Source organism: Sphaerodactylus townsendi, linkage group LG03 (assembly GCF_021028975.2).
Source record: "Sphaerodactylus townsendi isolate TG3544 linkage group LG03, MPM_Stown_v2.3, whole genome shotgun sequence".
Taxonomy (NCBI): Eukaryota; Metazoa; Chordata; class Lepidosauria; order Squamata; family Sphaerodactylidae; genus Sphaerodactylus; species Sphaerodactylus townsendi.
Genome location: NC_059427.1, coordinates 9,235,164 through 9,262,545, shown reverse-complemented (window position 1 = coordinate 9,262,545; position 27,382 = coordinate 9,235,164). Strand labels below are relative to the sequence as shown.

Here is a 27,382-nt window from a genome sequence, read left to right as displayed (position 1 = left end):
GTTCTTTAAAAAAAATTCAGGGAGGGGGAAATAAAAGAGGGTTTGGTTCAGAAAAAAAAAAGTTGTTGCTTACAGCGTTCCTAAGATTTCTTCTGGAATTGAATCCTCAGTGCTTAACACGAAGCCCAACCACCCTGGACCCGATTTGCAATCACACAGGAACCTGAAAGTAATACTCAAGAGCACTGCAAGACCCAGTTCTGCTTGGGCTTCAGCCTTCCCTCCTGGGCTGTTTTCCTGAGTGGAAATGGCTGCAGGTGCCCTGTTTGCCACATTGTGGGGCCCTACAAGCAAAAAGGGGTCCGTGTATTGTCAAAGGTTTTCACGGCCGGAATCACTGGGGTGCTGTGTGGTTTCCGGGCTGTATGGCCGTGTTCTAGCAGCATTCTCTCCTGACATTTCACCTGCATCTGTGGCTGGCATCTCCATCAGATCCTCTGAAGATGCCAGCCACAGATGCTGCGTCAGGAGAATACTGCTAAACAATACCGGCTCAACACCCCAAAAAGGGCTCCCATTGGCTAGATAAAACAACATAGGAGGAGGGAAGGCTGAAGTCTCTCCTCTTCCCATGTCACAATCCCAAGCAGAATTGGGCTTCATAGCACTCCCACCCATTACTTCCTGATGGCCCAGGTACAAGGTATTGTCCAGTTTGGCCTGAGGTTGGACCTGGTTGGAACCTTCTCTCTCCCCATCATCTGCCCTGACAAAAACATTTTATGTTTGTAAGGAGTCCACCTCCTTGTGAGTTCTTTTGTGGACCACCAGGTGGGCACTGCAGGTAAAGCTTCTCCCACAGGTGAGGCACGTATACGGTTTCTCCCCTGTGTGAATTCTCTGGTGCTGCATGAGATGTGCACTCTGGCTGAAGCTCTTCCCACAGATCCCACATTTGTACGGCTTCTCGCCCGTGTGGGTTCTCTCGTGCTTCACGACGTCCGAGCTGGTTGTGAAGCTTTTCCCACACAAAGAGCACTTGTACGGCTTCTCCCCTGTGTGAATCCGCTTGTGTTTCACCAGGTCCGAGCTGGAACGGAAACTTTTCCCACACATCGGACACTTGCACGGCTTCTCCCCTGTGTGGGTTCTTTCGTGCTGGGTCAGGATCATGCTCTGGCTAAAGCATTTCCCACAATAGGAGCATTTGTAAGGCCTTTCTCCTGTGTGACTTCTCTGGTGTTTCACCAGGCCTGAATTGGAGGCGAAATTTTCCCCGCAAGTCAGGCAAGAGTAGGGCTTCTCGCCCGTGTGTGTCCTCTCATGCTGGATCAAGTTCGAGCTCCGCTTGAAGCTTTTCTCACAGAGGGAGCAGTTGTACGGTTTGTCATCCGTGTGGGTCTTCTTGTGATTCACAAAGTTCGAACTGGTGATGAACCTTTTGCCACAGTCGGGACACTGATAGGGTCTCTCTCCAGTGTGGCTTCTTTGGTGGGTCATGAGGTGCGCATTGGAACAGAAGCTTTTGTCACACAGGTAGCATTTATACGGCTTCTCTTCGGCATGGAACCTTTCGTGGACAATGAGATACGACCGCTGGTTGAACCGCTTTTCACAAACCGAACACTGGTACGGCTTCTCTCCCGTGTGGATCCTCTCGTGCTTGACGAGGTCGGAGCTCTGGTGAAAGCTCCTCCCACAATCAGCGCATTTGTACGGCTTCTCTCCTGTGTGATTTGAGTGGTTTCTCTTTTCGTGGCTGATGAGGCTGGATATGCTACAAAAGTTTTTACCACAATCGGAGCATATGTAGGAAGTCCTTTCTACAGGGTTACCAACTTCTAAGCCTTGGATGAGGTCTGGCGGACCCTCTGGTCTGTGCTGAATCCCATAGATTGCTCCCATGTCAGGGAATCCAGAAAGGTCTTGAGCTGTTTCCAGCAATGGCTCACATGGGTCCATGGGCTCGGGACTTTTCAGATCAATAACTTCCTCATTTCCACTCATTTGTTCGCCCATGGCTGGGATAAAAATAAACAAAGAACAAAAACAAAAGCTCAGTTCTAGACTACTTCATAGTGAGATAGTAACATTCTTCAGACTGTATACATGGAATGCTCCTTCAGAAGGGGAAAATAAAAGGGGAAAACACTCAGGAAGGGGCTGTGGCTCAGTATAAGAGCATTTGCTTGGCTCAGCTTGCAGGAGGTCCCAGCTTCAATCTTGGCATCCCCAATTAAAGGGATCAGGTGGCAGTAGGTAAGGTGAAAGACCTCCGCTTGAGACCCTGGAGAGCTCGAATATCCCCCAACAGAAGGATGTCTGACCTCTGCTCAAAGTACTACAATGAAGGAGAGCCAGCCCACCTCCTAGTCAAACATTCTATCATCTAACTTCTCTCACCACCACAAAGTTTCTAAATAATTTTTTACAAACACCTACCTGCCTGTAACTTAAACCCATTCAATCTAGTCTTTTGGAATAGCAGAAACCAAATCTCTGCCCTTTCAATGAAGAAGAAGAAGAAGAAGAGTTTGGATTTATATCCCTCCTTTCTCTCCTGCAGGAGACTCAAAGGGGCTTACAATCTCCTCTCCCTTCCCCCCCACAACAAACACCCTGTGAGGTAGGTGGGGCTGAGAGAGCTCCAAGAAGCTGTGACTCGCCCAAGGTCACCCAGCTGGCGTGTGTGGGAGTGTACAGGCTAATCTGAATGAGACAACTCTTCGGGGATTTGAAAAGCATCCTCATGCTTCTCCCCCACACCTCAAGTTCTATTCTCTTCTCCAGAATGAAGACACCTTCTCCAGAATGAAGACAGTTTCCTCAGCCTCCTTTGGGAGGGTCTGTTTTCAAAACCCTCATCTATCTCTGTTGCCTCCCTCTGAACTAGGGTACCACCAGTCTCCAGTGGCCCCTAAAGATCTCCTACTATTAGTTTCCCAAGAGAAAATGGCTGTTTTGGAGGGTGTACGCCACCAGGGTGGTGGAGTGGTTAAGACTGTTGGGTTAGTATCTGGAAAGTCCAGGTCTGAATCCTCACTTGCGTTATGAAAGCTCTCTCTGTAATCGTGGACCAGATACCCTCTCAGACTAGCCTTAGAGGTTTATCATGAGGATAAAATGGAGGAAAAGAGAAAGATGTAAGCAGCTCAGGATCTCCATCAGGATGAAAGGATGGGTATATAAACAAATTAAATTAAAAAAAATAGTTTAAAATCTGGAATTGCAACATACAATAGAAATCCCAGGCTCAAAAATCTTCCCTTCTGCCTGCCGAGATTGCCTCTGATATCACAGACACACCAGACACACCCATAACTATGGATCTCTGATACCATCAAAGCTGAAATGGGCAAAGGGCTCATTAACCCTCTCATCTCCAGGATAAACAAAGAAAAAGGCTCTGGCAAAGCCTTTCTCCTTTGTTATGTAATGTAACGTTTAGTTTCTATACCACCCCCACCCAAGTTGCTTATTGTTATACAGCAGCCAGAAGACAAGAAAATAATGATGCAGCCAAAAGACTCTCTGGAAAAACCTCTCTTTGAAAAAACCTTTTGTCCATACCTAGGCTTTGTTGGGAGGCAGTCAATAGACAGAAAACGACCTATGAAGAACTTAACTGTACGTAGGCTGTTATAATTAATACAACAAGATATACCTGCTGAATAAATTTCTGTAGAATGCACACACACTTTACTGTGCAAATGATTTACAAACCACACATATAAATTCAGGCCAATACCAAAATCACAGTAAAGTATGTTCTCATCTTTCAGCAACACACAGCATGAGACTTGAACAACATCCTTTATTATGCAAATTATTTTTAAAACCATGCATATAAATACCAAAAGCACAGAAAAGTAAATTTTTAACTTTCAGCGTCCTACAGTTCATGAGACTTGAACATTTGTAAACATTTCATGGCATTCCAGTCCATTCTACAGTTAGACAGTGGTGGATGTCTGATGAGCGGCTGTATTGTTCTGTAGCCAGTGGCTGTTGTTAGTGTGGAATCTGGCTGTTCCTCAAAACATTTAATGCATACCACTGCATTTCACCACAACCTTCAGAAGCATGAATTTTTCTACAGAATCCTTTCACTTTGCTCTTACACAGCTATGTAGGCGACTGACTCTGCTGACAGCGGTATGCATGAAACGTTTGGGGGAATAGCCAGATTCCACGTAACAACAGCCGCTGACTTCAGAACAATACAGCCACTTATCAGGCATCTAGTACCGCCTAGCTGTGGAATGGACTGGAATGCCATGAAATGTTCACAAATGTTCAAGACTCATGAACTGTAGGACGCTGAAAGTTAAAATTTTACTTTTCTGTGCTTTTGGTATTTATATGTATGGTTCTGTAAATAATTTGCATAGTAAAGGATGTGCATTCTACAGGTATTTATTCAACAGTTACAGCTGGTTGTATTGGTTATAATAGTCTCCGTACAATTAAGTTCTTCATAAGTTGTTTTGTGACTTTTGTACTGTATGCAGTAAAGTGTGTGTGCATTTTGTATTAGTTGATTGACAGAGTCAGTGTTATCAACCCTCTGACCTGCATTAGAGCCCCACCCCCAGCCCCTCCCCACTGCATTAGAGCTGCACAAAGGAGCGGAGATAATGTCATTCTCATTTTGATCTACAGAGATGCAAATTAGAAACATTAAAACCTTAACCCCACCCCCCACTCTGGCATCCAGACATGTAAACCATACCTGTGAGAAGCCTTACAGATGTTGACGTAATGAATTTCCAGAATCTGGAAGGAAAAAGAGGAAGATTTAACATTTAAGGAAAAAGAGGAAGATTTAACATTTAAAAGATTTAACATTACACCAAGGTCCTTGCATTGGCTTACTGGTAGGGTTCCTAGCTACGGGTCAGGAAATTCCTGGCAATTGGGTAGATTCAGAAGAAGAGGGGATTTTGGAAAAGAGAGAACTCAACTGGGTATAACAACACAGAGTTTACCCTCCAATCTAGAGAAACTTGTGAGGGATCATGGGGTGGTTTGTTTAGGGAATCCACATCTGGTTTGCACCTTCATGTGAAAAGCACTGGGGAAAACCTGTTCTTTTCAAAGTAAAAAGACGCAAGTATGATGATTTTATGTATGGTTTTATGTTGTACACCGCCCAGAGCCCTTCGGGGATGGGGCGGTATATTAAGTTAAATAAATAAATAAATAAATAAATAAATAAATAAATAATAAAAAGTGTTGCCAGTTCTTCAGCCAGCCTTTGTGACTACGCCTTTTTAGAGGCAATATGGGCAAAACACTAAATGGCTCTATAGCTTCACCTGATGCTTTCTGTGCACCCAGCGATCCTTAGATTCCCAGAGCAGGCCAAGCTGATCTTGTTTCACTGGCCAGCTGGTCGCCTTAAAGGCCCACCCGTCCCAAACACGCTCCTACCCACAACAGCCCCGCACAAAGGAGCAGAGATAATGTCATTCTCCTTTTGATCTAAAGCGATGCAAATGAGAAACGTTATGCAAAAAAAACCCTGGATCTTTGATCGGCCTGGAAATGGCAGGCTCCTTTGATCTCCTCCCCCCCTCCCGCCCCCCATTGTTCAACATGGCTCTGCCTCCCCTCTGCCTTTTGTCTCTCCTATTTCAGAGCATTTAAGAAACAATCCCCGCTCCTTTTAAGTCCCCACCTGAAAGTTGCAGGAAAAGCTTCTGCGCTGGAGATCTTTTGCACAGCGAGGCACAATGACCAGATTGCACAACCAATTGGGGAAAAGACAGGATCTCCCACACTGGAGGGGAGGGGGGGGGGGAAGGTTGAAAGAGAAAGGAACAGGAAGTGGCCCGTCCCTATTTTCAGTCCCCCCCCGTCTCAGACTTTTTAAATAGCCTCTCTAGGAACCCTGGTGGCTGTCAGGAAGCACAAAGTCTGAGATCTTGTCTGCAAATGAATAAAAACACTCGTGCTCGATGCTCTGCACGTCTCTCTGAGCGTACTATAAGGTTTATTAGCAAGGAAGCGAGGGAGTACGCCCTGCAGCTCCTAACCAGGAACTTGGGAGGCAAAGGATGGCATTCAGGATTTCAGGCAGTTCCTTCTCCCCACTTCCAGTGGCTTCTGGCACTCAGCAGAGCAAGGTTGTTTTATATAGATCACCCCACTGGGAGAATAAAATCCCAGATTTCTCCTCCAAGCCTCCCAAACCAGTTCTGCCTTACCCAAGCCGGGACTGTGCGTGTCAACCAGCCTCATGGACAGCGGGATTCGCACTCTGGACAGTTCCGTTGTGGAATGGAAAGGGTTACCTTATACTAAAAAAAGCAAGACACCACCATATAACAATGTGAATTGAAAAGGGAAAGAGGGATTCCATTTGACCACCCCAAAAGGCTATGCTGCGGATCATTGGACCTGCATGGACATCTGTGTGGGTTGCAGACTGTGATGAGAAGGACAATTGCCACAGCAACACGTGGCCGGGTCCCGCTAGTTTCTGAATAAAGGGGATAGCAAAACCAGGTTTGCCAGAACTGGCTTTAACAATCTGGTTGTTCTTTGCCTTCCAATCTAGTATTGGCTGATGGTGCTTGGGCATAAGGATTTCACATGACAAATGCCTGAGATCCTTGAATATTGGACTAGGATCTGGGAGACCCAGGTTCGAATCCTTGCTCTGCCACAAAAACTTGTGGGGTGACATTGGGCCAGTTACACAATCTCAGCCCAACCTACAGGGTTGTTGTGAGGATTAAAATAAAGTGGAGGGGAGGAGAATATGTAAGGTGCTTTGAGTCCCTATAGGAAAGGTATGGTAGAAATAAAGTTAAATAAATAAATATGTATTGTGTAGGCATATGTCATAAATATATAAAGTTCTGATGAGTCTAGGGAACTTTTAAATCAGTTATGTTCTCCTAAGCCCTGGACCAATTAGAACGCAAGAGGTGAGAGAAATGTTTATTGTTGTTGCAGCGCCAATTTGATATTAAGGCATATTTGATATTTTCTCACAATACTAGAACCAGGGGGCATTCATTGAAAATGCTGGGGGGAAGAATTAGGACTAATAAAAGGAAACACTTCTTCATGCAACGTGTGATTGGTGTTTGGAATATGCTGCCACAGGAGGTGGTGATGGCCACTAACCTGGATAGCTTTAAAAAGGGCTTGGACAGATTCATGGAGGAGAAGTCAATCTATGGCTACCAATCTTGATCCTCCTTGATCTGAGGTTGCAAATGCCTTAGCAGACCAGGTGCTCAGGAGCAGCAGCAGCAGCAGGCCATTGCTTTCACATCCTGCATGTGAGCTCCCAAAGGCACCTGGTGGGCCACTGCGAGTAGCAGAATGCTGGACTAGATGGACTCTGGTCTGATCCAGCGGGCCAGTTCTTATGTTCTTATGTTCTTAAGGCAGAAGCACAGAAACAATGGGTTTCCAGGTTTTACAGAGTTATAAAATCAGCATCATCACAGCATCATGGTGATGTCAGACAGACCCTCCCCGCACATGCCAGGACATATGGAAACCTTCTTCATCCAACCCATAATCTAAAAGACACATCTTGGTACTTCCCTTGGGTGGAGATTTTACATGAAAATGAGGCAACAGGGTCATTCAGGCGCCATGCGATACCTTGTTTATTCTGGAATCTGGGAGATGTTTTTGATAACAGAATTAGGCATTTACTATAGCTGGGTGAAACGCCTTTGTCTAGACTGAGTTTGTTCATGTAAGTAGCCTGTACATACTTTGAGAAAGTACATAAAAATGAAGTGTTTGTTAAGTTATTTTAAAAGAGAACTTAATTAAGTGAAGATAAGCCCTTTCAGAAAGAGACATCTTTATTGTTTCCATCACATCTGCAAAACAGGCAACTATCTTCATTTGGCAAATTTGGCTCAGACAATGAGCTGAAAGGGCCACGAGTATTTTTTAAAATGTTGTTGTTGACAGAGGAATGTTGTTGACAGAACCCCACAAATGCAATAGAATACCAGGAGCAATAACACCTTCCCATGACCTAGCACTGATGCATCTCTTTCAGTATCCAAAGCACTTTAAAAACATCCTTGTGGAACAACCTCTACAACCATCCTGTAAGATATAACAGCATTATCAGCATACTGCAGATGCCAAAGGGGTGTGGCTTAGATAGGACCATCTAGCAAATTTGTAGCAAAGGTGAGATTTGCTTTGTTCACAGCTCATTCTCTTGACCACCATGCAACATCAGCTGCCTATGAGAAGGAAGAATACAAACATTTATTTAGGCATTTATATTCTGCTTTTCTCCCCAATGGGGACCCAAAGTGGAATGCATCATTCTCCCCTCCTCAATTTTACCTTCACAACAACCCTGTGAGGTTGGTGAGGCCCAAGATCATGCAGCAAATTTCCGTGGCAGAGTAGGGATCTGAATGCAGGTTTCCCAAATTCTAGGTCAGGACCATCTGTGTTCTGCCACTGTTCCCAAGCTTTCAAGATATCGGGTGAAATAAAATCTGCAGAAAATAAACAGGAGGTCCTGTTGAGGGACCCAGCATGTCCTTGTGAGGGAACTGGAAAAAGAGGCTACTCGGATGGCAGGTACCTATCCTCTTCTGAACAGGCATGGCTAATCATGCTTTCTGTACAAACGGCTTGCAACTCAAGCTATCCCACATCTTCCAATCTGGCCTCTTTGATTCCCTGCCTTACATTCAACCCCATCTCCAAAATCCTCTAGCCAGTGCCCACTGTGATGTTTTCTGCCCAGCCACACCAACTTTCCGCTTTAACAGACCTATACTACCATACTGAACCATGCAGGCCGAATGTTTGTGCACATTCCATGCAATCCCATTGGATGCCAGCCATACTAGTTTTCCCTTTAACAGACCTACATTACCATCAGCGCAGCTAAACTGCATGGGCAAAATGGGCACATTTCATGCCATCCCCATTGCTTGTGTGATAGGATGAGATTGGCTTTTGACTCACAGCCGAATGGACGTTAACGGACAAGAAAGAAACATGGCAGCTTTCCCTGGCCTACTATAGATTCTCTCGCATGTGGATCTTCTTGTGTTTTGTAAGTGCTGGTCTCTCCCGGAAACTCCTCTCACACACCAAACACTTGTAAGGTTTCTCTCCTGTGTGGATTCGCAGGTGTGCCATAAGTAGCGCTGTGCGGGTGAAACTTTTCCCGCAGATTGAGCACGTGTAGGGTTTCTCCCCTGTATGGACCCGCCTGTGCACAATGAGGTTTGAGTGCTGACTGAACCCCTTCCCACAGTCTGAGCAGGTGTAGGGCTTCTCGCCGGTGTGGGACCTCACGTGATCAGTCAGGGCGGAGCTGCGTTGGAAGCTTTTCCCACACTCGAGGCACTTGTAGGGCTTCTCACCCAGGTGGATCTTTTCGTGCTGGTGTAGACCAGAACTCCAAATGAAGCTCTTGTTGCAGAAGGAACACGAATAGGCTTTCTCCCCTGTGTGGATTCTCTGATGCCCAAGCAGGCAGGAGCCTTGGGTGAAGCTTTTCCCACAATCCAGACATTTGTATGGCTTCTCCCCTGTGTGGATTCTCAAGTGCCGGTTGAGGTGAGACAGCTGGTGAAACCGTTTCCCGCACTCCACACACTTGTGAGGTTTCAGCCCAAGGGGAATTTTTTCACAGGTGTTAACATCAGAACTTGGACCAAAGTCCTCCCTGCGATCTTTTGATGGTTCTTTTTTCTTAGAGCTAGCCAGTTGGGGAATGGCTGAATTTTCCCTGGGTGGTACCTCACCGTCTGGAGGAATGAAAAGAGAATTAGCTTGTGGAGGGTGTTCCAGTTGGACTGGACTCAATTTTAATACCTTTCTACTTTTTAAGGCAGTGGTGGCGAACCTATGGCACTCGTGCCAGAGGTGGCACTCAGAGCCCTCTCTGTGGGCACGCGCGCACAGAGTTCGTCATGTGGGGTGAGTGGAAAATCACCCCCCCCCCCCACACACACACACACCTAGGCTGGCCTTGCTTCTGAGTAAACCCTCCTAGGATCATGATTCACTCATTCGAAGCATTGCACGGTTGCTTCACCAAGCTTACTCCCAAGTAACGTGTGCCTCAGAGCAAACTGGTTTTTCTAACCTAGAACCTCAGTATTCAGGTTAAATTGCCGTGTTGGCACTTTGCGATAAATAAGTGGGTTTTGGGTTGCAATTTGGGCACTCGGTCTCGAAAAGGTTCACCACCACTGTTTTAAGGGGTGCGTGTGAGAAAAAGCAAGTTTTATATGCTATGTAGTAATAAAATATACATGTTTTAAACAAAATAAGCTTACCGGATAAAGCAGGATCCATGTTGCCCTCTTGCATCTCCTCTTTGGAGTTGCCAAGTGGAGAGGCCTTCATCCTGGAGGAATACAGGCCCACTTCCACCAACAGCCCAGAGACCTGAAGAAAATGAAAATTTGGATAAGAGTGGGTGAGCCCCCAGTTCAACAGCAGAAAACCAGATTCAAATCCTGCCCCCTGAAGCTTTTTCCCTTGAGAAATATGGAGCCTGAGGAAGTTGGGGCTTGGGGAGGGGAATAATGCCATAGATTTCACCTTCCAAAGTGGTCATTTTCTCCAGGTGAACTGATCTCTGTTGCCTGAATATCAGTTGTAAGAGTGGGAGGTCTTCAGATACCACCTGGAAGTTGGCAATCCTACCCATACGAGACTGTCCACTTATGACCCCTCTTCCACTTAGCTCCTGCTTGATTAACCACCCCACCTTCTTCATTTTGAGACTTGGGGTTTCTCTCTGACCATGTGGAATGGCCCCCACTGAAGCAAGTTGGGAGTTTTGTCTCTAACTTTTTGGAGGGGAAGGAGAACAAAGGCAGTCTTTTTTGGGGTCGATTCCACGCAGCATAATTATACTGGGTTACGTTCGGCATTTAAAAATCCGGGTCTATTTTATCCTGGTTTCTCCCTTCACATGGGTGCCCACTGTCATGAAGGAATCGAGTGAAGACTGGGAAGAAATACTCTTGATTTCTTTCGCATGAGACCAGCTTTTTTGTTTTTACAATGCAGACGTAGCACGCATGCTTGAACATCCTCTGTGTGCTGCATTCTGATTGGCTCTCCCCCCCCCCCCGCCCCAGCAATGCTTCTGATTGGTGGATGCACAGCAACTGCAGGAAAACCAAGCAGAACACACACTCCCCTTTTCTCTAGCTTTGGAAAGGAGCTGGTGCAGTGAGCTACACGGCAAGAACGTTGTGCTATACAAAGTAAAAACGTTTGACCAATACTGGGGAGACCTAGCAGCGAAGCTACAAGGGGAAAGGGGGTGCGCCGTGCATGGTCGCATGCCTGGAGGGTGTGGGAAATCGCCCCCAGGCCCCCCCCGTGGCGCCCCCCACCCCTCTTCCCACACTTACCTTAGTTCCTTTCCTTTTCCTAGAACTTTTTCAGGCTGAAAAAAGGCCTGTTCACAGTACAGGCTAAAAACGGCCTGAGGAACTACAGTTCCCAGGAGACCTGGGGGCTCACAAGGTCTCCTTGGAAGTATAGTTCCCATCCATTGGCGTGCTTAACCTCCAGAAATCTTGCAGAAATTAACTGGAGGTAGGAATAGGGATTCCAGCCTCCAGGAAGGTCCTGGAGAACCCTTGGAATGACAGCTCACCTCCAGTTCACGGAGATCAATTTCCCTGGAGAAAATGGGGACTGTGGAGGCTGACTCTGTAGCATTCAATGCCACTGAGCTCCCTATCCTCCACAGGCTCCATTCTCAAATTTCCAGGAGTTTCTCAAACTGGATCTGGCGAGTCTACTCCCTCATCCCCCAACCAGTGGCCAGAGGGACCTGGCAGCCTTAGGAAAGGGGAAGATGAGGGGAGGAAACCAAATCCTCACCACTTTCTCCATGTGTTGTAAGGGTAACAAGGACTCATAGTCACCCCCTCCGTCCACAAGAGGCTCGGTGAGATCACAGTCCAGTCTCAGGGGCTCTTCCTGCCTCTTCAAGAAGTCCTCGGCCAAGGCCACTGCCTGGACGCATGACTTGGGGCCACCTTCCTTCACCCAATGCTGGATATCCGGAGGCAGGACAGCCAGGAACTGCTCCAGGATTAGCAACTCCAGGATCTGCTCCTTGGTCCGTCTCTCAGGCTTCAGCCACTGATAGCAAAGGAACCAAAGGCGACTGCACACTTCCCGCGGACCCTCGGCCTCCATGTAGCAAAACTGCCGGAAGTGCTGCCGGCGGATCTCCACATCGACTGTCTCTTCCCCGTCTTTCTGACAGTCTGTTTCATCTTTGGCAAACAGTCTGCCACCTGTGTCTGCGCCAGGCTGGAGTTGGGCCAGCTGTTCTTTTCTAGGCTGTTGGCTGGAGTTAGCAGTTCCCACAAAAGACGGCAGGAAAGACCCTGTTTTGTCCCATACGGTAGGATCTGTGATCTGTGGGTCACCCCATCCTGGGTGAAAGGACTGCCACTGCATTTCCCAAGGTTGTGCCAACCTCTCGTCAGCTTCTTCTTTGATTTGCGGGGGTGTCAATTTGTCTGGAAATTCCTCCACATTTCCTATCTGGAGGTTATGGGGGTTATCTTCCAGTCCCTTGCCTTCTTCTTCTGGCTTGGGACTTACCAAGTCCTGTTCTATTTGCCCTGTAGATTGGAGTCCATCTTGGAACAGTGAAACCGACTCCCCCACAATCCCTTGCTCGGTAGCCATTTTCTTTCTCAGGCAAAAGGTGGTCTGCTCCTCATGAAAGGCCTGAATACCAGTTGATGTTGGTCTCTTTCTCTTGACCGTTGGGGACAATGTCCTCCTAGGTGCCTGATTGAAGCTGGACTTCCAACCAGTATTCTACAGAGATGCAGTGTTTACGTAAAACAGGCATGAAGCAGGTGTCAGGACAGACTTGCATGAGGGATATATCACCCTGAGGGGAAAGAGACACATGAAGTAATTTCAAAGAGTAGCCATGCTGATGTGCAACAGAACAGTCAGATTCAAGTTTAGCAGCATCTTAGAAACCAACAAGAGTTTTAGAGCACAAGCATTTAAAACTCACAAAGCTCCCTTCATCAGACATGAGTAGAAATGGAAACCTCACAGATGCCCACAGTAATGACATTACACACAGAGAAACACACAGAAAAAACTGTGCTTAATGGCATATACTTAAGCATAATTTTTTGACCTCCCATGCCATTTATACAATCTCATGATAGAAAAAAAATTCCTATTTTATTTTATCCTCAAGTTATATAAAGAGATTCCATATATTTATTTAGTACATTTTAGTACACCCTTTTTCTACGGAGCACAGACTGATGCACATCGTTCTCCCTTTCCCCATTTCATCCTCACAATATCCCTGTGAGGTAGGTAAGGCTGAGTGGCCCAAGATCAGACAGCAAGATGTGCTGACAGGTATGATTTTAATCTGTTTCTCACAGGCTGTAGTCTGGTGCTCTTACAACTGTACCATGAGTCTGGTTTACCGGTTTTCTCTCCCTGCCATCCTTGAAAAGCTAAGAAGATACATCTAATTGCTGTAAGGCAGATGGTAAATTGAGAGAGGACATTCTCAATCATGGTACCAAAACTCTGGAATTTCCTGCCCAAGAATATTTGTCTGTCACAGAATCATAGAGTTGGAAGAGACCACAAAGGCCATTAAGTCCAACCCCCTGCCATGCAGGAACACACAATCAAAGCACTCCTGACATATGATCATCCAGTCTCTGCTTAAAAACCTTCCAAAGAAGCAGACTCCACCACTCTCCGAGGCAGTGAATTCCACTGTTGAACAGCCCTGACAGTCAGAAAATTTTCACTCCTTTCACCCTACATTTTAAATGCCATCTCTACATATATGTGAGTCTGTGGTTTAACTGGTTTTCTTGCTGGTTCTTTATAAGTTTTTGCATTGATTGTTGGTGGATCTCACAGGGCAGGGAAGAAGGATATATATTTTGCAAATAAATAAAATACTGTCCAAGTAGTTTCATTTGCAGCCACATCAGGTACAGCTTCAATCTCCAATGTGTCTTCATGATCAAAAAGTCTGGAAGCTTACTTTTTATAGTTGAATTCTCTGTCTGAAGGGAACATTTTCATATGGAGGGGATGAACTCCTACCTGCAACCTGAAGGGGTACGACTGAGACTTAGATTTGGCTGAGCATGAAACAAATTCCAACAAAATTCACAGGTGCAAAATCTAGGTTTGCTGGCTTCCAGGGAGCTAAATGCATTACTATTCCTACATTATTGGAGCCTTGTACTGTCATTAGTTCTGCTTTGATAATAACATGGCCAGATGTTGAAAAACTGCATAGGAAAAAAGCAATTTCCTCATTTATAAAAGGGGGGAGTGAGAGCAAGGGACAATAACAAACGCCTAAATAGTAGGAAGCTACAGACTCTTTCTCAAAGCCACGTGTGCCCTGTCCTGGCTAAATACAGAATGGATGCATAAAAAGAGTTTGTTTGTTTTTTTAAACGGAACTCTATTCATTTTGACACATTGAAAATGGTTGGCTGCATTTGCTAGCTTTAAAATCGTGATTCTCCCCCTTAACAGGATAAATTAATTATCCCAACTCAGCCCCATTACAGCGAGGCTCCTAATACCCCCCACCTTTAAACGCCCCCCACCTTCGACTCACGACACCTGCTGCAAAGACTTGCAAGGAGGCAACAATAGCTGCCCAGTTGGGAACCGATGCAGGAAGGGACTTCGCACTGTTAACCACCCTCCCAAAACCTTGAGAAGTTCCAGGCCCATCTGCCAATGAGACCTCTATGGCTTTAACCCTTGAAAATGGCAATCGTGAAGCAGCCTGAAGGCAAACACGTTTATTGTGGCCGACTTCTAGGGGTAGGGAGGACTGATCTCTCTCTCTCTCTCTCTCTCTCTTCCCTTCACCTCGCGCTCGCAGTCTTATTTTTGATTGCACGCTCCTTGGGGCAGGGACCCATCCTTCGTTGCATACCCTGATTCCAAGTTCAGATTGCAAGCTCCTTGGAGGAAGGACTTCTTCTTCCTCCATTCTTTCTGTTGCCCCCGCAGTCCAATTTAAGTGCCGTTCCCAACCTCCAGGTGGGGGCTGGAGATTTCCTGGAATTATAAGTGATCGCCAAACAAGAGTGATCAGTTCTCCTGGAGAAAATGGCTGCACCGGAAGGGGTGGTGGGGGGGGGTGGTGGTGGGTCTATGGCTTTATACTAAGATGAGGCCCCTCCCTTCCCCGAACGCTGCCCTCCTCAGGCTCCTCTCCCCCAAATATCCAGGAATTTCCCAACCGGGAGCTGGCAACCCCAGGTACACTGCAAGATCCTTGGGCAGGGGTTGCCCTGGCTACCTTTCTTCCGGCTCTCCCTTCTGGGCTGCCTTGCGACTTCTGAACACAGCAGGCAGAAATTCAACCAATGTAGATTTTCAGCGCAAAGATGTTTGTTGTCGTGGGATAGCTGAATGTGATGTGGGGGGGGGGGGTATTTTAAAGGACTCCCCTTCCCTCCCAAACTCTGCAAATTCACAGTCATATTTTACTTTTCTGCGTTTCTTATTCCATTCAAACCAACACCTCCATGAAGGAAGAGTTAAAAGTGACAGCATTCGGCTTCTTAGAGAGGCCAATGAAAATTTGTCAAGGGGAGGAGGCGGAGGAATGACTGAAGAATTTTCCTGCTTTTCCAACCTCGCTTAGGAGGGGAAAAACTGTATTTTGAATTTCCCATCCCCAGGTTTGTGCATCACAGTTATTTGGTGCAACCCTTGAAGGAACTTCTCCCCCTTTACAGCCAGGAAGATGGTCTGGAGAGCGGATTCCTGCATTCTGAAACCTCCAATCTAGAACCAAGCTAAGAAAGGGCTGCCAACTCTTCAAACAGCCTCTGTAGCTATGCCTTTCCCAGAAGTTTGATTGGCACCCATCTGTGCCAGTCACATAATCTCAGCCTAACCTGGAGATAAAATGGAGGAGAATGATGCAAGTCACTTTGGCAGGTTATAAATGAATTAAAATAAACACAAATAAATAAAAATGGGACTTAGAAGATGGGGATGGGGGTGTATGCTTTTCATCCACCAGCCAATCCTATCCAATTTGGCCTCTATATTGATTCTGGCCTTGGCACATCATCTAAAATTAATCTGAAGCTTTAATAATACAATGGCTAATATGTTTTTCTTCTGCTTGCTGCCTTAGAAGTGAAGGAAGTAAACTGAATTTGTGAGGCTTAGGCGAGAGAATGAAAGGCTCTGAGATTAGCAGCAGCCACAGATGAGGCTGACTACTGCAAATCTGTGTGAATCACTGGTCTGTGTCCATTTTAGCTTGTCCTTATAGAGAAGATTTATGAGACTTAAGTGAGACAAAGGGTCCAATGGACTAGCACCAACCACAGATGAGGTTAACCCCTGGAGCTCTGTAAGAGACTGGCAGCAGCTTTACAGGATTTCAGGCAGAGGTCTTCCAGTTCACCTACTGTGTGGCCCATTTTAACAGGAGATGTGGCCCAGTTTAATCGGGGACTGAACCTGAGATCTTCTACATTCAAGGCAGATTCTTTTCCATTGAGCTACAGCTCAAGGTTCATGTGTGCAAGAATTTCATGCTACAGTATTCCCCTGAGAAAAAGGGTCCAAAACAGCAGTTGCTGGGAAACACGCTCTCTCCCTTTGTGTGGCAAGGACTCCGCAGATCTACTGACAGACAAGAAGAAGAGTAGTAATAGTAGTAGTTTGGATTTATATCCCCCCTTTCTCTCCTGTAGGAGACTCAAAGGGGCTTACAATCTCCTTGCCCTTCCCCCCTCACAACAAACACCCTGTGAGGTAGGTCTACTACCACTCAAGAGCATTCAGCTGTAGGTGCTGGAGATTGCACCTGGGATCTCTAGCATGCAGGGCAGAGATTCTACTACAGAGCCTGTTTCTTAGGCCTGGCTATAGTCTTGTTATTGAGGCAAACAAATTTGCCTCTCTGCCCTCCCATAATCACTGAGGATTAAAAAAGCCAACCTTGCATCTACTTGTACCTAAGATTTCACTGTTGTTGGTGGTGATGAAAACTGGAAAGACAACTTCTTCTTCTTCTTCGTCTTCTTCTTCGTCGTCTTCGTGACTGGGGGTAGCCTGAATAACCTAGCTTAGCCTGACCTCAGTAGAGGTGGGATGCTAAGCAGTGTAGGTCATGGTTAGATCTTGGACCACCAAGGAATACCAGCATACTTATGCAGGGGCAGGTGATGGCAAACCACCTGTTTGTGTCTTGCTATGAAAACCTTATGGGGTGACCTGTTTGTGTCTTGCTATGAAAACCTTATGGGGTCACCATAGCTCATTTATGATTTGACAGCACTTTCCACCACTATCACAGATAGTCCATCTTAGCATGGTCTTGCCAGAGATTGGAAGCTAAGCAGGGATGGCCATAGTTAATACTTGGAAGGGAGACCACCAAGGAAGACGAGAATTGTTACATGGAGGAAAGCAATGGCAAACCACCTCTGAATGTCTCTTGCCTTGAGCACCCTGCAGATGGGGTTGTCATGGGTCAATCGTCACTTGATGATACATTATTCATTCAAGGGGGGTAGGAGCCTAGCCCCACCAAGATTTCCTAGGGGGAAGGCTGGAGCAGCCCTTTATTTTACTTTTCTGCAGATTAGCAAAAGTGGAGTATGACTACTCACAACTAAACAACACGTAAGACCTTAATATCCTTGAGGTCTATAGATCAAACATTCTCACTTGTTGGCTGTTAGGAGTTGTTCCAGGCTGTGTGGCCAATGGTTGGTCGTGTTTGCTCCTAACATTTCACCCATATCTATGGCTGGCATCTTCACAGGCACATCACAGTAAGATCACAGTAAGATGTGTTTTTTCCCCATGGCTCAGTGTGGAGTGATTGTGTGGTGGGATATATGTTTTGCCCGTACCACAGATGGGTATCAGGGAGAGAGATTTGCATGTTTAGATTTCATTTGCAGCAGCATTTGCAGTTGTATTTGTGTTGGGGGAAGATTTGCTCTGCTTTGGCACATAATTTCAACTACAGAGAGATACAGATTCCAGGAGACTGATGTGTGTGTGTGTGTGCATAGAAGGTGGTAGAGGATACAATATGCAACTTATTGAAACTCTCAGCTTCCATTAAAATGTTTTTAGTTTTTAGGGTTGCCAATATATGCTTAACAGCACAAAAGCCAGAGAGATACTTGTGCAGGACTTAGAACAGTGGTGGCGAACCTATGGCACGGGTGCCAGAGGTGGCACTCAGAGCCCTCTCTGTGGGCACACGCAAACAGAGTCCCCCCCCCCCATCTAGGCTGGCCTGCGCTGCTGGGCTCGATTATTAGCATTAAACCTAAGACCCAGTTTTGGGGAAGGAGTGTAGGTAACCCTGTTAAGCGCTGTTAAACCCCACTGATTTTCATGCGAAGAACTAAAGCGGGATCCTTTACCTGGGAGTAAGCTCGGTTGCTGGCAATGGGGCCTGCTTCTGAGAAAACCCTCCTAGGGTCGTGATTCACCCACTGGAAGAGTTGCACGGTTGCTTCAAAGCAAAGCCGCCGACTGCCACCAAGCCTACTTCTGAGTAGCGCACGCCTCGGAGCCCACCGTTTTTTTCTAAACGAAAACCTCAGTATTCAGGTTAAATTGCCGTGTTGGCACTTTGCGATAAATAAGTGGGTTTTGGGTTGCAATTTGGGCACTCGGCCTCGAAAAGGTTCGCCATCACTGACTTAGAAGGCTTGGGGTGGGGGGATGTTCAGTGCTTTTGGCTCCACTTAAGACCATGAATACCAAAGTAACTTACACATACATGTATCAATCTGCATGATTTATACAAAACACAGTACAAATTGTACACACCTCCCGTGAATGAAGTTGAGTGCACATCTACTAGCTGCAGCAGATGGCAGACGTAGGGCACAGGACTTCTGCAGAGGTATGTGTAGGAAATCCCTCTTCACAAAATGAGAGAAAACAGGTACAGGGGTGGATTGAAAAATGGGAAACACACACAGGTGAAGTACATGGAAACAGAAAAACGAAGGTAAGGAAGCCAGAATTGAAGGAGGGTACAATGCAAACACCCTGGCCAAGGGGCCAGAGTATACCAAGAAATCAATTTATCTGAAGAAATATTTGAATGGGACCCTTTCTACAAATTGTATGAAAGCCTTCCTTATTCAAGCCCTGAGAAAGCTTTTTTAATGGATTCTTGTACTCTGCAACCTGTGCGTACCAATAGTTGACTGACTTTTCCCTTTGTCAATGTCTGCCCCTGCATCAAAAGTTTGATCTCTCCTTCAATGTTGTGCTTGTCTAGAAAAATCCTTGGTTGAGCCCTGAGAAATATAGTCAAGTACTTCATGGCCTCTATGTTTCTCTTCACAAGTATAAACTCACAAATCAGAGCTTCATGGGCTTGCTATCTCAGTTCCTGTACGCCACCTCACAGTTTTTCCACCATGTGGATTCTCTCGTGTTTTGTGAGCTTTGACCTCTGACTGTAGCTCTTTCCACAAACTGAGCACTGGTAAGGTTTCTCTCCCGTGTGAGTCCTCATGTGTAATGTTAGCCCCGAGCTCTGACTGAAGCCCTTCCCACAGGCCAGGCATGGGTAAGGCCTTTCACCCGTGTGGGTTCGCTCATGCTTGATAAGGCCCGAGTGGTGCCGGAAACTTCTCCCACAGGTGGAGCACTTGTATGGTTTCTCACCTGTGTGAGTCCTCTCGTGTGCAATAAGGGTCGAGTTGTGTCCGAAGGACCTCCCACATTCGGAACAAGTGTACGGTTTCTCACCAGTGTGGGTGATTTCATGCCTCACGAGGTCTGAGCTGCGAAGGAAGCTCTTCCCACAATCAGAGCACCGGAAAGGCTTCACCCCCGTGTGGGTTCTCTCGTGCAGGATGAGGTTGGACTTCTGGCTGAAGCTTTTCCCGCAATCTGTGCATTCATAGGGCCTCTCCCCTGTGTGGATTCGCTTGTGAAATCGAAGGCCAGAGCTTTTACTAAAGCTCTTGCTGCAGATGGGGCATTTATATGGCTTCTCTGTCACAGTTTCAGAGGTTAGGGGGCTGCCACTCTGATGTGATATTTTTTCACAGTCAAAGGGTATACGCAACTCTTCCCCAGTGTGGGTTCGCTCATGCTTCATAAGGCTTGAGTATAAACTGAAACTCTCCCCACAAGTTACACAGGGATAAACTTTCTCTTCCAGGAGTGGGCTTTCATGCTTGACAAGGCTCAAGACCTTGGCGGAGTTCTTCCTACAATCTGAGCATTCGTAAGATTTCTCCTCTAGATGGTTTTCCTCTCCCTCATCCACATTCAAACCATGACGGAAGTTTTTCCCACAGCTCAGACACCTTTTCAGTTTCTCACTCAAATGCTGGACAAGGTCAGGGCTCCCACCTGACATTTTCCTAGACTCTGAGCGTTTATGAGGTTTACCCTCGGCATCGATTAAGAAATCCTCAACAAAATCATTCCCATCATAGATTTCTGAGCTCTCAAATGTGGACCTAAAGGGTGTGTCATTGGATTCTCCCCTGCCTTTTTCCAAAATGGAGAGGCTTGCCTTTTTTACTGGGTTAGTTCCTGGCTTCCTTTTTAGACTGTGCCATTTCTCTGTGGGTTGTTCTGGGTCTTGATGCAGGGAAACGTCTTTTGCTTTTCCAAGAACCACCCCATTAAGTCCCATTTGCTTTAGATTTCCCCTTGAAGAAATCTTCTCATTGTCAGTTGATCCCTCATTATCACCTGTCAGAGATAGGAGAGAAAAGTCTGCATTAGTCATGACAGATTAGCAATTGTTTTTAACAGGTCAAACATTGGCTTTACAACCCTGCCCCCGCCCCTGCTGAACAATTACTTGAAGTATTTATGCCTCATTTTTCCACCACAGCTTTTTTAAAAAAATCTGCATGTATCTGCTATTGATCCAGTTTTACAATATCATTATATTCCAGTTCAAATTTTTAAATATCTGATAGTTAATATTGTTGGAATATTCAGCCTGGTTTGCATGCAGTGGCAGCAGAAGCAGCAGGGAATTCTGGGAAGCTGTACGAACATTCTGAAGGTGACAGTTAAAATCCATTGGTAGTGTTTTGTTCCCTCTCACACTCACTCACTCTGGCTCATTCCGCACATTCAGAATAATGCACTTTCAAACTGCTTTCAGTGCTCTTTGAAGCTGTGTGGAATGGCAAAATCCACTTGCAAACAGTTGTGAAAGTGGTTTGAAAACGCATTATTTTGCGTGTGCGGAAGGGGCCTCTCTCTCGACTGACTGACTGACTGACTGACTAAGTGAAAAGATGTTCTCTGTGCTTTGTAAACCAAATGCTATGTAAAAGTGCTCTGACAAAGGCTCATTCCGCACATGCAGAATAATGTACTTTCATGCAGAATAATGTACTTTCAAACTGCTTTCAGTGCTCTTTGAAGCTGTGCGGAATGGCAAAATCCACTTTCAAACAGTTGTGAAAGTGGTTTGAAAACGCATTATTTTGCGTGTGCGGAAGGGGCCAAAGATATTGTATCGCAACCAAACTGTAACAAACTATGAGCCGTGATACTTTGTTAATGTATATACTGTATATGTTTTCTCTCTCAGTTAAGTAAAGTTCTCCTTATGCTTATGAACTTCTGAGGTAAAACGGCTGGTCTTTTGAGAGATAACTATTCTAACGTGCTGCACAATCCACATTTCTGCACATTACTCTACTTGTCAGGATTATATATATTCTAAATATACCTGTTGCACTTCAAATATAAAGTTCAGTAATTTCTTATTTTACCTATATTGCCCTTAATGTCTTTAGTTCATAGTGTATAAGATTATTCAGTTTATTGTACACTGATTTATATAATCCAAGAAAACTTTCCATCTTCTCTCATACTCTATAGAACATCTGCTATGTACCAAAGATGCTAGTATTGCCACTGTTGAATATTCTGTGAGTTTACTCATCCATTCCATAAGATCTGGGTAATGTTAAGCTTTCCATCTTTCAAGCCAAGATTTTACCCAATTTACCATGGAAGCTTGTGTTATCAGTGAAACCCTCTTCCTTGGGCTCTCTGTTAAGTAGAATATGTTTTGAATCCAACTGCTTGTCTTTGGGACGACTGATGGATCCATCTTCAAACAGCCACAGGTTCTGAAACAGCAACAGGATCAGGGCAAGAACAGGATCAGGGCTGCAAAAATAAAAGCTACTGGCAATGCAGCATAATGGTACACTGATTAGTCTACAATTGCAGAGACCTGTGTTCAAATCCTACTAACCCATAAAGCTCTCTGGGTGACTTTGAGCCACTCATTTTCTTGCAGCCGACCCTACCTCACTGGGCTGTTCAGAGAATAAAAACAGAAGAGGGACTAACAACAGTTGCCACCCTGAGCTCTTTGGAGGAAGGGTGCGATAAAAATGTGAGAGGCAGGTTCACAATTCTAATCCTCTTTATCTCCTTTATCTTCACATCCATCACCTCAATCCCAGCATCATCACATTGATCAACAGAGAAGAAGATTTATACCCCCCCCCCTTCTATCCTGTAAGGAGACTCAAAGGGGCTTATAAACTACTTTCCCTTCCTCTCCCCATAACAGACAGGTGATTAGCCCAAGGTCACCCAGCTGGGTTCATGTGTAGGCGCGGGAAAACAAATCCAGTTCACCAGATTAGAGTCCACTGCTCATGTGAAGGAGTGGGGAATCAAATCCGGTTCTCCAAATTAGAGTCCACCTGCTCTTAACCACCATGCCACACTGGTAGAAGTGATGCTAACCTACTATACCATTTTGATGATTATATCTATATATCTAGCTCTGAATGTGAATTAAAAAATATGCACAATGGGGCCACTTGCAGATAGGGGATATTTCTTCTACAATCATGGGAGAAGCCCCAGGTTTGCAGAAAAATGTAAAAATAAATAAATATTCAACGGTGTTTAAAAGCCCTGAAACCATAGATATAATAGATCATGATGGGTAGCCATGTTAGTCTGTCTGTGCCAGTAGAAAATAGCAAAAGTCCAGTTCCACCTTAAAAACTAACAAAATGTCTGGCAGGGTAGGAACTTTCTTGAGTCACAGTTCCATTCAGATGGTAGCTGAAGAACACCATTCAGAAGGTAACTGAAAAAGGGAGCTGTAATTCACAAAAACTCATACCCGGCCAGTCATTTTGATAGTCTTTAAGGTGAGAGTCTTGCTCTCTTCTGCTGCCATAGGTGCAATGTTGATTTGTTTGAGAAAATAACGCCATTAAGAGCTCATGAAATATCTTGGTGACAGGGTTGCCAACCTCTAGGTGGGGCCTGGAGATCTCCCAGAATCACAACTGATCTCCTCCAGACTACAGTAATAAGTTTCCCTGAACAGGAGCAAAAATGGTAAAAGGGAACAGTTGAAGATGGGGCAGAGGCACAGAAAAAAAAGAGGAGTTGGTTTTTGTACCCCACTTTTCTCTAGCTTTAAGGAGTCTCTTCCTTTAAGGAGTCTCCGAGTCTACTCCCCTTCTCCTGTTTTCAAAAGGCCTTTCCTTCCCCTCTCCATATCAGGCACATTATGAGGTAGGTGGGGCTGAGGGAATTTGGAGAGAACTGTGACTAGGCCAAGGCCAACGGGCAGGCTTCATGGGGAGGTGTGGGGAACCAAACGCGGTTCACCAAATTAGAGTTGCTGCTCATGTGGAGGAGTGGGGAATCAAACCTGATTCTCTAGATTAGAGTCTACAATGCTTAACCACTACCTCATGCTGGCTGTCTAAAACATGGGTGGGAACAAAAAGGCTGCCAGAGATAAGAAGGTAGCTGGGTATGTGCCACAGAGAAAAGGAAGGGAGAAGGAAAGTGAATGGGTGGAGCAGAAAATGGTATGGTAGTTTAGTGGGTCGAACTGAGGGAAAAAGGAGAGGCAACATTTCTTCCCACACAACACTCTTGACCACCATCTTTGACAAATCTAGAGGGAGTCTGTATGCCAATAAAGGCTCCTGAATTCAGAGAGAGCCACAGGAAACAAAGGCGGCCTCCTTCTTCCAGACCCCACTCCAGGATCATCCTGCATAACACACATCTTGTACAGTCCAATGAAGAATGTCAACCCTGCTACATTCTTTTCTGACACAAACTAAGCTGCCCCTGGTTGGTATCCCAGCTCTCCTCCCTCCCAATGTTGGTACCTCTCCACATTCTCACCTGCTCTTCCTGCCTCTCACCCTCCTGCTGCAGCAGCAGGAACTCCTCAGCCAAGGTCACCGCCTGGGTACAGGTCTCCGGCCCTCCTTCCCGCACCCAGTGCTGCATTTCCGCGGGCAGGATGGTCAGGAACTGATCCAGGATCACCAGCTCCAGGATCTGCTCTTTGGTCCGCTTCTCCGGCTTCAGCCACTGGTAGCAAAATTCCCGGAGCTGGGTGCACACCTCCCGGGGCCCCTCAGCCTCCTCGTAGCGGAAGTGCCGGAAGCGCTGCCGTTGCCACTCCCGACAGGTAGCCTCTCCTTGCAAAATGGCCGCTTTCATTTTCCCAAAGCTCTCCCTGACATCAAGCCGGTGAAGGGCCTCCTCAGCATCCCCAAGGCTAGGGACTAAGTGAGTTAACCACTGGCTGGCTTCATCGGCTCCCTCAAAATGTGCCAGAAAGGCCTTAATATCTTCCCATGGCGTCATGGGGTCTGTCAACTGATGGTTGCTCCAGTAGGTCTGATTCCACTTTGGGAACTCCAAGGTTTTTTTGCTTTGGGGCAGCTTTTCCTCTGGCTCCTGTTTGACCTGCAGAGCCATTACCCTTTTTCGTATTTTCCTTCCAGAGTGGATGATGTGAGGAGATGCTTTTCCCCCTCTCTTGAAACACTCAGTTTGCTTGTAGTTCTGTTCGTTCATCTTCTTTCCTGGATCTTCCTCCTGATCCACCAGAGCCTGATCTCCCACAATGCTTTGCTCATCTGCCATTTTCCTTCCCAGACTTAAGAACAGGTGTGCCTCAGCTCCAACCTGCCTCTGTTCTCAGCAGGAGGCTCTGTCAGTTTTAGCCTTTCTCTCAGGTCCTAGTCTCAGAACCAATGGGTTCTCATAGAAATATCTTGGTCCTTATGGAAAACACAGACAAAATTAATTACTAATTTAATTTTGATCGAACAATGGCCACAGACATAATGAACATAAGAACATAAGAACATAAGAACAAGCCAGCTGGATCAGACCAGAGTCCATCTAGTCCAGCTCTCTGCTACTCGCAATGGCCCACCAGGTGCCTTTGGGAGCTCACATGCAGGATGTGAAAGCAATGGCCTTCTGCGGCTGTTGCTCCCGAGCACCTGGACTGTTAAGGCATTTGCAATCTCAGATCAAAGAGGGCCTCCATGAAGTGTGTTTGGATAGAAATATACTTGAAAATTTACTAACTGTCCTCCCCAAATTTATACAGCGATGGAAAAAATGCAGGCCATGACTGGAGTCAGCAAATTTTTGATCTTATAATTTGTCAGAAATAGTAAACATAGGAAATAACCCAGCGAAGGAAGCAAAAGAGTGATCAGTTTATGGAAAAGCGGATGCTAATTTTTTTTAAAGGGTGAACCAATATATATATTTTAAAAAACTAGTTACCGTTTTGTTTTAAAGAAGAGCTGAACTTGAGCAAAAATCAAACAATAAACAGTAGTTCTTTTTAGATGTTGCAGCCACACGTGGCAAGAGTCCCCCAGCTTTTAAATGGGTTTAGACCTTGACAGCCCCAGTCTAGCCTGGCTTCAGATTTCAGAAGTTAAGTAGGGTCGGTCCTGGTTAGAATTTGGATGGGACACCAAGAAAAGAAATACCAAGGTTGTGATGCAGAGTAATGGCAAACCACCTCTGAATGTTTCTTGCCTTGAAAACCCTTTGGAGTTGCTGTAAGTCAGTTGCGATTTGATGGGTTTTTTTTTTTTTAAGGATATTGAGCTCTTTCCTCCATATTAGAAAATGGACCATTTGGGGGGAAAAAGGACACTGATTTGGGCAGTTTACGATCAATGAGACTACAAGTGCATAAATGGCCCCAGTGAAAAAGGAGAACTATAAGGAACTAAATGAATAAAAAATAAGTATGCTACAACCAGAAAGTGACAATGGCTCATTCCGCACATGCAGAATAATGCACTTTCAAACTGCTTTCAGTGCTCTTTGAAGCTGTGCGGAATGGCAAAATCCACTTGCAAACAATTGTGAAAGTGGTTTGAAAACGCATTATTTTGCGTGTGCGGAAGGGGCCAAAGTCCCAGTTTAAAAAGCACCACAAGTTTTACAAGAAAAATTGGCAATGCCCATCTCTAAGTAGGGACAAGTCTTCCACAATTTAGAAAAGTGGAAGGGCGCAATGGAGTGGTGAGAGATCAACAGTGCTAGACCCTAAACAGAGCTAGACCCTTTTAAACCCTTTGAAATCAATGGAGTGGGTCTATAGTAACTCTGCCCACTGGATTGCACTGTCTTGGTGGGAAAAGGTGCCAGTATTTAAAAGCATGCCAGGGTGCCAATAGTTCCATTTGTGAAAGATTGCAGGCTGTGTATGCTACTCACTACGCAGTATCCAGCAGGAGAAGTGGGTTGGCCAATTGCAGGAAATTTGGGAATGAAGCCTGGGGAGGGTGGGGTTTGCGGAAGGATAGAAATCCCAAAAGAGTATAATAATATCAAGCAGTCCACCCTCCAAAGCAGTCCTTTTCTCTGTAGTCTGGAGATCAGTCTTAATTCCAGCAGATATCTAGGCTCCACCCGGGAGTTGGCAACCCTATCCAAGAGCTAGGTTAATGTAGAAGGATGAGCCAAGCACCATCTCCCAGGTAAATGCCCTGTGTTTCTTCTCTCTAAATTTAGGATGGAGAGCGACCAGCGTGTGTGTGTGTGTGTGTGTGTCTGTGTGTGGATCGCCCTGTCTTGACCGCTTTCCCTCTTTGGCTCCCTGCAAGGGTCATTCAAACTCACCTCCGCTATAAACCTGCGGTGACAAAGACAACAAAAAATGGAAGAAAACCCATTTTTGTTGATTTCTCAACCTCTGCAATAATCGAGGCGAAAATTCAAAAGGCAGATTCCCTCCTGGGGAAGATGGAGCAGGAAGGGGATTGCAGCTCCCAGGCCTCCTGTGAAATTTTCAGGCCTGTCTGAAAATTGCACTCTCTGTTGCGTTAACTCTTTGAAGGATCCAATTCCTGCATTTCGCTCCTTAAAAAAAACCCTGAGAGATTACTGGAATTTAACTTTTGGAGGAATGCTGCTATGCTTCAACACCAGCCTAGCATGGATAAATCCAACAGGTCAAGCTTTGGTTTGTTTGTTCCCTGCCAGGAAAATAGTAATTGACCTGGTGAGCTTCTGCCTGTTGATCAGCACAGAAGGCCTAGTTAACAGAGATAATTGGATGGATTCTTATTTTGGTTCCTGCTTCATATGTCAGCAA

At 45.7% G+C, this 27,382-nt stretch overlaps 1 protein-coding gene across 1 annotated transcript; it reads right to left on the bottom strand.

Moving 5' to 3' along the window:
- Positions 1 to 521: 521 nt before the first annotated feature.
- On the bottom strand, positions 522 to 27,043 carry LOC125429887. The gene is made up of 13 exons (XM_048491438.1): positions 26,908 to 27,043; positions 24,142 to 25,031; positions 21,971 to 22,094; positions 19,383 to 20,688; positions 14,047 to 14,053; positions 11,809 to 12,765; positions 10,239 to 10,350; positions 8,969 to 9,704; positions 8,822 to 8,837; positions 6,943 to 6,946; positions 5,621 to 5,780; positions 4,673 to 4,716; positions 522 to 1,961 (listed from the first exon to the last, which is right to left on the bottom strand). Exons 2-13 carry the CDS (start codon positions 24,892 to 24,894, stop codon positions 721 to 723), a joined length of 5,460 nt encoding a protein of 1,819 aa, XP_048347395.1. The 5' UTR covers positions 24,895 to 25,031; positions 26,908 to 27,043; the 3' UTR covers positions 522 to 720.
- Between the last annotated feature and the right edge of the window lie 339 nt (positions 27,044 to 27,382).